This window comes from Anomaloglossus baeobatrachus, chromosome 12, assembly GCF_048569485.1.
Source record: "Anomaloglossus baeobatrachus isolate aAnoBae1 chromosome 12, aAnoBae1.hap1, whole genome shotgun sequence".
Classification (NCBI taxonomy): domain Eukaryota; kingdom Metazoa; phylum Chordata; class Amphibia; order Anura; family Aromobatidae; genus Anomaloglossus; species Anomaloglossus baeobatrachus.
This window is the reverse complement of record NC_134364.1, coordinates 93,991,165-94,001,194: the sequence shown is the minus strand read 5'-3', so window position 1 is coordinate 94,001,194 and position 10,030 is coordinate 93,991,165. Positions and strand designations below refer to the sequence as shown.

Genomic DNA, 10,030 nt, shown 5'->3' with positions numbered 1-10,030 from the left:
GCCACACAGCTCTGTATCCTCCACCGAACCTTCCAGTTGCCAACCTCTCCTTTTCCATCTGGGAGCACGGTGGACACTGACTGCTGATGGGGATATATACCTTTCTCTTTCTTTTCTTATTAATTTTCGTTATATAGCGGTAACATAGTATATACCACCTTATCCAAATCTGCCAGTCCCACTGTAACAGATGGTGTTTCTTCATCAAATGTTACTTTTGCTTAACCACCAAACCCACAGACAAAAACTTTTTTCCCCTTTCCAACACACCTGTTCCCCTTTACACCAGCATTTGTCCTTTTTCAACTCATTTGGTATATGACCCAAAGTGCAACTCTGCAGGGACACCGTACTCAATGCCATCTCAGCACAGCAGCCAGCCCTCGGTCCCTCAGATGTGGACAAGTAAAAGACCATTTCCTCCTATCCAGTGCTGATCAGAGATTCACTCTGTGCAGCACTGGTGTTTAGTGGAAAAGCAGATCTAAGATTGCGTACCACCTTCTGCAGATACTCCTGTATACGTGCGTCCCTTTCTATGGCAGGAATTATTTCGCCAAATTTTGTCTTGTACCGGGGATCTAACAGTGTGGCAACCCAGTATTCTGGATTACTTTGAATTCGTACAATCCGAGGGTCATGTTGTAGGTAGTGCAGCAAGAAGGCGCTCATGTGTCTTGTGCATCCAGGAGGACCAAGTCCTTGGTGTGTTGGTGGCAGAGAGGTGAGAATCGTGCCTCCTTCCTCTGCCCTCTCCCCCCAACCTCGCACAACCGAAATGTGAGGAAGCTCTCACTTATCTGCTGAGTCTTCCATGCCCATCACCAGTTCATCCTCCATTTCTTCATGGGCTCCTGCACCTTCCTCAACAATTTTTGCTGATACTATGCGCCCTTGTTAATCCCTATCCCCCACCGTCCCTTGACTTCCGCCTAGGTGCCGCTCACCGTCTGGACCTTGTAGATCTTATTATCCCTTCTGCATATGACTCCTCCTGTACTTCCTCCTCTTCCTCTTGGACCAACACCTGACTCCGAATAATGCATAGCGTGTGCTCCATCTTGTAGATGACCAGAATTGTCACGCTGAGAATGGCATCGCCAGTGCTAAAGATCTTCGTCGATATTTGTAAACTGTGTAGAAGGGTGCATAGGTCCTTGATCTGACACCACTCCAGCAGCGTGATCTGCACCACCTCTGGATCAAGTTAGCCCAGGGTATATGTCATACCGTATTTCAGCAGGGCTCTGCGGTGCTGCCACAGATGCTGAAACATGTGCAGATTCAAATTCCTGCGTGTCAGAACATCGCATTTCAGGCGTTTAACCGCCAGACCCTAAGACTTCCGGAGCGATGAAAGTTGTTGAGCTGCTGGGTGCGAAGGATGAAAGTGAGCACATAGCAGCGTGCCCGCTGCACAAGGCCATGTAGGCCGGGATGGTATTTTAAAAATTGCTGGAAAATCAGATTCAATACGTGAGCCATAAAAGGCACGTGTGTCACATTGCCCTGATGAAGGGCCGCAGACAGGTTTGCATCATTGCCGCACACGGCTGTTAAGTCACCAACGTAGTCCACTCAATCAATTTGTACTCCGGTCGCCAGGTGACAACGTGTTCCTTTCGTGCATAGTGCCGATGATGGGAAAGGAGTCGATGCCTGCTGCGCAGGTGGACGCAGGGTATGGTCACCCACTGGGTTGCGTTACCTTGACAGATACAGAAACACAGGCTGAATGTAGGTGGTGGGTATCTCACAGATGAAGTACCATCATTCAGCTACAACCAATGGGAAGACACAACACCCTTTTTTAGGCCCCTCCTGTCTGCAGACCACTGCCAGACAAAGCTATGAACCTCTTGTTACTGTTACCCCCAGTTCAGTTTTATCAGTTTGTGTGCTTGTTACCTGACTACTTTTCCTGCTTGGTGTTTATGTACCTCGTTGGCCGATCCGCATTTCAACTCTGTTTTTTTCTGATAAAGTCCTGGCCATCCCATTCTGTTACTCTTCCTCAATTAATGTTTTTGACCCTGCATGACTACTATTCTCTGGAACTGCAGCCTTCCACAGGTATTGATCAACTTGGGCCCTGTGTAATTCCAAATCACTGTATAGGGGTTAAAGGGTTTCAGGGTTCTGGGTGTCCAGCTTGGTGAGTGGCTTGCCTCTAGCCTATCCTTTACAGCCCATCTGAGTGTGTCGATCCAGACAGGCGTTACACCGTGCCCTCTGCAGAAGGCCATATAGGCCGGGATAGTGTTTTAAAAATTGCTGGACAACCAGGTTCAACACGTGAGCCATACAAGGCACGTGTGTCACATTGCCCTGAAGAAGGGTCGGAGACTGGTTTGCATCATTGGCGCACCCGACCTTCCCTGACTGCTGGTTGAGTGTAGACAACCATTGATGAAACTCGGTCTCACTCTCCACAGCTAACCGTCCACAATTCCTCAGCGGTGTCTCACATTTCCCCTACATTTCAAAGTAAACATTTGACCGCCTGATGGCCTTGAGCTCTGCTGCCAGCATAGTAAGGAGGTGTGTGGGATTCTTTGGGCGCAGTTACAAGGAAGGGTGGCCTGACCACACAGGGTTTGGGCCGAGGTGGAGGACCCACATGAGGTTAAGGAGGCAGAAGCAGTGGAGGAACTTGTACATACAGAGGAAGGATTGACACACAAGTCGTGGGGGCGGCAAGACTTGTACAGCAAACCCTTCTCCATCTCTCACCATAATTACCCAGTGCCCAGTCAGCAACATGTAACTCTCCTGTCCATGCTTACTGGTCCAAGTATCTGTGTTGAAAAGCACCCTGTCACACACAGAGTTTCTCAAGGAATCGGTGAGGTTGTGTGCGACCTGCTGTGGTAGCGCGGGCACGCCTTTCTTGGAGAAGGAGTGACGACTGGCCATCGGCTCTTGGGGCACTGCAATGGGCATAAGGTCTCGAAAATCCTCGGTTTCAAAAGGGTGTAAAGGCAGCCTTTCTGTTGCCAACAAGTTGCAGATGATGAAACTCAACCTCTTAGGCATGTCATGCCCTTCGAAAATCATGTAAAACACAGCGAGGGGACTCCAACCACAGTCTCCCTCGTTGCCACTAATTGGGCCACACACACCCCACTTGACTGGCATCAGTTGACCCCCTTTTGAAAAAGAAAAAGATGCTTTGCTATATAAATGAATAAAATTATTATTATTATTATTATTTGCATGAAGCACTCTCAAAAATACGCGTGTCTTTCCTGTCCCCTTGATGACCCAGGGGAAGAAAAGTCCTCTGAGAGCCATGACTTGTTCATCTTGGTTCTTTTAGAAACACAGCGAGGGGTCTCCAACCACAGTCTTCCTCGTTGCCACTAATTGGGCCACACACACCCCACTTGACTGGCATCACTTGACCCCCCTTTTGAAAAAGAAAAAGATGCTTTGCATGAAGCACTCTCAAAAATACGCGTGTCTTTCCTGTCCCCTGGATGACCCAGGGGAAGAAAAGTCCTCTGAGAGCCATGACTTGTTCATCTTGGTTCTTTTAGAAACACAGCGAGGGGACTCCAACCACAGTCTCCCTCGTTGCCACTAATTGGGCCACACACACCCCACTTGACTGGCATCAGTTGACCCCCTTTTGAAAAAGAAAAAGATGCTTTGCATGAAGCACTCTCAAAAATACGCGTGTCTTTCCTGTCCCCTTGATGACCCAGGGGAAGAAAAGTCCTCTGAGAGCCATGACTTGTTCATCTTGGTTCTTTTAGAAACACAGCGAGGGGTCTCCAACCACAGTCTTCCTCGTTGCCACTAATTGGGCCACACACACCCCACTTGACTGGCATCACTTGACCCCCCTTTTGAAAAAGAAAAAGATGCTTTGCATGAAGCACTCTCAAAAATACGCGTGTCTTTCCCGTCCCCTGGATGACCCAGGGGAAGAAAAGTCCTCTGAGAGCCATGACTTGTTCATCTTGGTTCTTTTAGAAACACAGCGAGGGGTCTCCAACCACAGTCTTCCTCGTTGCCACTAATTGGGCCACACACACCCCACTTGACTGGCATCACTTGACCCCCCTTTTGAAAAAGAAAAAGATGCTTTGCATGAAGCACTCTCAAAAATACGCGTGTCTTTCCTGTCCCCTGGATGACCCAGGGGAAGAAAAGTCCTCTGAGAGCCATGACTTGTTCATCTTGGTTCTTTTAGAAACACAGCGAGGGGACTCCAACCACAGTCTTCCTCGTTGCCACTAATTGGGCCACACACACCCCACTTGACTGGCATCACTTGACCCCCCTTTTGAAAAAGAAAAAGATGCTTTGCATGAAGCACTCTCAAAAATACGCGTGTCTTTCCCGTCCCCTGGATGACCCAGGGGAAGAAAAGTCCTCTGAGAGCCATGACTTGTTCATCTTGGTTCTTTTAGAAACACAGCGAGGGGACTCCAACCACAGTCTTCCTCGTTGCCACTAATTGGGCCACACACACCCCACTTGACTGGCATCACTTGACCCCCCTTTTGAAAAAGATGCTTTGCATGAAGCACTCTCAAAAATACGCGTGTCTTTCCCGTCCCCTGGATGACCCAGGGGAAGAAAAGTCCTCTGAGAGCCATGACTTGTTCATCTTGGTTCTTTTAGAAACACAGCGAGGGGTCTCCAACCACAGTCTTCCTCGTTGCCACTAATTGGGCCACACACACCCCACTTGACTGGCATCACTTGACCCCCCTTTTGAAAAAGAAAAAGATGCTTTGCATGAAGCACTCTCAAAAATACGCGTGTCTTTCCTGTCCCCTGGATGACCCAGGGGAAGAAAAGTCCTCTGAGAGCCATGACTTGTTCATCTTGGTTCTTTTAGAAACACAGCGAGGGGACTCCAACCACAGTCTCCCTCGTTGCCACTAATTGGGCCACACACACCCCACTTGACTGGCATCAGTTGACCCCCTTTTGAAAAAGAAAAAGATGCTTTGCATGAAGCACTCTCAAAAATACGCGTGTCTTTCCTGTCCCCTTGATGACCCAGGGGAAGAAAAGTCCTCTGAGAGCCATGACTTGTTCATCTTGGTTCTTTTAGAAACACAGCGAGGGGTCTCCAACCACAGTCTTCCTCGTTGCCACTAATTGGGCCACACACACCCCACTTGACTGGCATCACTTGACCCCCCTTTTGAAAAAGAAAAAGATGCTTTGCATGAAGCACTCTCAAAAATACGCGTGTCTTTCCCGTCCCCTGGATGACCCAGGGGAAGAAAAGTCCTCTGAGAGCCATGACTTGTTCATCTTGGTTCTTTTAGAAACACAGCGAGGGGTCTCCAACCACAGTCTTCCTCGTTGCCACTAATTGGGCCACACACACCCCACTTGACTGGCATCACTTGACCCCCCTTTTGAAAAAGAAAAAGATGCTTTGCATGAAGCACTCTCAAAAATACGCGTGTCTTTCCTGTCCCCTGGATGACCCAGGGGAAGAAAAGTCCTCTGAGAGCCATGACTTGTTCATCTTGGTTCTTTTAGAAACACAGCGAGGGGACTCCAACCACAGTCTTCCTCGTTGCCACTAATTGGGCCACACACACCCCACTTGACTGGCATCACTTGACCCCCCTTTTGAAAAAGAAAAAGATGCTTTGCATGAAGCACTCTCAAAAATACGCGTGTCTTTCCCGTCCCCTGGATGACCCAGGGGAAGAAAAGTCCTCTGAGAGCCATGACTTGTTCATCTTGGTTCTTTTAGAAACACAGCGAGGGGACTCCAACCACAGTCTTCCTCGTTGCCACTAATTGGGCCACACACACCCCACTTGACTGGCATCACTTGACCCCCCTTTTGAAAAAGATGCTTTGCATGAAGCACTCTCAAAAATACGCGTGTCTTTCCCGTCCCCTGGATGACCCAGGGGAAGAAAAGTCCTCTGAGAGCCATGACTTGTTCATCTTGGTTCTTTTAGAAACACAGCGAGGGGACTCCAACCACAGTCTTCCTCGTTGCCACTAATTGGGCCACACACACCCCACTTGACTGGCATCACTTGACCCCCCTTTTGAAAAAGAAAAAGATACTTTGCATGAAGCACTCTCAAAAATACGCGTGTCTTTCCCGTCCCCTGGATGATCCAGGGGAAGAAAAGTCCTCTGAGAGCCATGACTTGTTCATCTTGGTTCTTTTAGAAACACAGCGAGGGGACTCCAACCACAGTCTCCCTCGTTGCCACTAATTGGGCCACACACACCCCACTTGACTGGCATCACTTGACCCCCCTTTTGAAAAAGAAAAAGATGCTTTGCATGAAGCACTCTCAAAAATACGCGTGTCTTTCCCGTCCCCTGGATGACCCAGGGGAAGAAAAGTCCTCTGAGAGCCATGACTTGTTCATCTTGGTTCTTTTAGAAACACAGCGAGGGGACTCCAACCACAGTCTCCCTCATTGCCACTAATTGGGCCACACACACCCCACTTGACTGGCATCACTTGACCCCCCTTTTGAAAAAGAAAAAGATACTTTTCATGAAGCACTCTCAAAAATACGCGTGTCTTTGCCGTCCCCTGGATGACCCAGGGGAAGAAAAGTCCTCTGAGAGCCATGACTTGTTCATCTTGGTTCTTTTAGAAACACAGCGAGGGGACTCCAACCACAGTCTCCCTCGTTGCCACTAATTGGGCCACACACACCCCACTTGACTAGCATCTATTGATCCCCCTTTTCAAAATGAAACAGATGCTTTGCATGAAGCACTCTCAAAAATACACGTGCCTTTCCCGTCCCCTGGCTGACCCAGGGGAAGAAAAGTCCTCTGAGGGCCATGTCCACATTGTCAGGGGACAGACACGTGTGCTTATCTGCCAGCAGACCCCCAGCAGCACTGAAGACAGGTTCCGAGAGAACGCTGGCTGCAGGACACGACAAGATCCCCAAGGCGTACGTGGCAAGCTCAGGCAATTTATCCAGATTGGAAGCCTAAAATGAGCAGGGCTCAAGTTGCACAGTAATGGCATCGATGTTTCCTTGCATATACTCATATATCTGTGTCTCCTCCTCTTTTTCCTTGTCCAGCTCTTTTGTTTTCGCATGAGTATATGTCCTTGTCACTTTCCCATGTGTTTGTGTTGTGTTGTGAGTTGTTTATCACCTTTTGGACACCTTTGAGGGTGTTTTCTAGGTGTTTTTTTGTGTTTGTGATTGCTTGCCATTGTTTTCTATGCAGTTCGAGTTCAGTTCGTCGAACGTTCGACGAACCAAACTCGAACGGGACCTCCGTTCGGCGAACCGACCTCAAGCCGAACCGCGACCGGTTCGCTTATCTCTAGTCATGGGTTTCATATCATAGCATTTCTGTATGCAAGGTGGCTACTTTACTATACCTATATATGGGTGGACACACTGTGGAGAGATATAACATTCAATTGACTCATCCATATTTTGGATCCTATCTCTCTGCTCTCTGCTGATATTTTTTCTTTTTTTTTTTTTTTTTTAAGAATCTGTACAAGCTAAACGGTGTAAATTTTGTAATAAATATTTTTAACGATCTAACATACATAAGTAGACATGTCTCAAAAGTTTCCACATCCATAAATCTTTTCATATACCGTATTTTTCGCTTTATAAGACGCACTTTTGTTCCCCCAAATTTTGGGGGAAAGTAGGGGGTGCGTCTTATAAGACGAATATACGGGGAGGGGGTGTGTATATATATATATATATATATGTATATATATGTATACACTGCAAGGTCCAGGGGGGGTGGGGGCAGGTGAACGCTGTGGCGGCAGCGTTTGATCTCTTGCTCCCGCTCATATAATATGCACAGCCGCTGTCCATCTCCGGTGGTGCTGAAATCGCATCGCAGTGGGGGGCTGTGGCAGCGGAGCATATTATATGTCTCTGCGCCCCCTGTGATGGCACATGCCCCCCCTGTGTTAGATTTGGCCCCCAGGCTGCTGCTCATTCTAAAATAAAAAATCTTTACTTACCCCCTCCAGCGTTTCTCCCCAGTGTCCCTGCTTCCACTGTGATCAGGCACGCAGAGATCTCACTCTGCTGTGCCGATCACATGACCGGCACCAAGAACGAGGAAGTGGAAGAAGAGAAGCACGGAGGGAGACAGGAGGGAGATCGGCGCTGGAGGAGGTAAGGAAAGAGTGTTTTATTTTACTATGGGCAGCACCATGGGGGCGATATCTAACACAGGGGGAGTTGTGTGATCTATATAGGGGCCATGGGCAGCACCATGGGGGCGATATCTACCACAGGGGAACGTGTGCAATCCATAGGGGGCCATAGGCAGCACAGGGGAACATATGCAATCCATAGGGGACCATAGGCAACACAGGGGAACGTGTGCAATCCATAGGGGGCCATAGGCAGCACAGGGGAATGTGTGCCATCACAAGGGGGCTATATTCAATATAAGGGGGCCATATCCAGATTAAGGAGGCTAATTTTAGGATGGGCGGGCTATGAGGGACATATACCCTATATAATTTGTTAGAGGGACACTGGCATTATAAGATGGACCCCATTTAACATAAAAAAATTCTCTTTTCCTTCACCAAATTTGGGGGTGCGTCTTATAATCAGGTGCGTCTTATAAAGCGAAAAATACGGTATGTCAAACTATTTAATCATTTACACACACTGGAACAATTTCCAAGAAAAGATCTCACAGAAAAAAAAGTCCTAAGAACCTTATGAGTACAATGTTTGGGAAATATTCTCAAAGTTAACCATAGATGCAATTTTACGATAGGATTAGACAATGCACAGTTTTTTATCCTTAGATCTGGTAAGAAGAGTTGGTTAACTCAAAAAGTAATCTTCCATTTTTATCCTGTTGTCCATGGCAGGTTCTTGTTTACATGTTATGGACCCATTCAACCAATCCTCTGCGACCAGATTTATTCTCCTCGGTTTGTCCGATATTCCTTATTTGAAGGTTATTGGCTTCCTTGCATTTTTGTCGATCTACCTGATAACGGTGTTAGCAAATCTTCTACTAATCATAGTGGTAACTATTAATCCAAAGCTCAACACTCCCATGTACTTTTTTTTAACTAATCTCTCCTTCATTGATATTTGCTTCTCCACCACAGTAGTCCCTAAGATTCTAAAGAACACATTATCTACAGACAGGAGCATTTCTCTACTGGAATGTGCCATCCAGATGCACTTACACTTGGCTTTTGGGTCTACGGAGTGTTTGCTACTTACCGTCATGGCTTACGACAGATTTGCTGCCATCTGTAAGCCACTGCACTACAACACTATCATGAGCAGAAAGTTGTGTATGAGTCTGGCCACTGCATCATGGACTTCATGCTTCATAAACTCTACTATACAAGTGATCTACACCTTCCAGATCTCCTTCTGCCGTTCCAATCACGTCAACCACTTCTTTTGCGAGGTACCTCCTTTTTTGCAAATATCCTGCAGTGACACGTGGCCCCATGAACTCTCAATGTATATTACAGCAGGGATGATAGTTAGCTTCAACTTTCTCTTGATTTTGGTTTCATATTTTCATATTCTGTCCACCATCTTGAAGATCAATTCTTCTGATGGGAGGTATAAAGCTCTGTCCACATGTGCCTCCCACATTATTGTGGTGACTTTTTACTATGGGACCATTATGATTCTGTATTTACGGCCACCTTCCCGTTCTTCTCCAGACATGGACAGGACTGTTTCCATCCTCTACTCAGCTGTGACACCGATGCTGAACCCCATCATCTACAGTGTCAGAAATAAAGATGTCAAAGACACCGTAAGAAAGAATCTAATCCAAGATGTTCTTCAATTGAATTATTTTTTGCAAAAATTGTAATACTGTGGCACTTAAAGGTAGAAAAATAGGGGTTTTTAAATGTGTGAACCTCATCTTTCCTTCCATGCCGCATGCTCAGTGCCAATTTTGGGCTTGACCTTAAAGTAGACTTGACACTTGCCATAAATACTATTTTCCAGGTGTAAATATCACTTTTCTCCAGAATTTAGTGTTCTTTTTCTTTTGATTCTCTGCCTCTCTAGTCCTGAGA

General features: G+C 47.0%; 1 protein-coding gene across 1 annotated transcript; it reads left to right on the top strand.

Annotated features, from left to right (window-relative positions):
- The first annotated feature begins 8,859 nt into the window (after positions 1-8,859).
- On the top strand, positions 8,860-9,819 carry LOC142257595 (olfactory receptor 5G3-like). Its single transcript, XM_075329733.1, has one exon. The coding sequence runs from the start codon at positions 8,860-8,862 to the stop codon at positions 9,817-9,819; it is 960 nt and encodes a 319-aa protein (XP_075185848.1).
- Positions 9,820-10,030: the final 211 nt, after the last annotated feature.

Excerpts from the sequence above, each read along its gene's own strand:
- LOC142257595 (XM_075329733.1), top strand. The coding sequence starts at position 8,860 with ATGGACCCATTCAACCAATCCTCTGCGACCAGATTTATTCTCCTCGGT.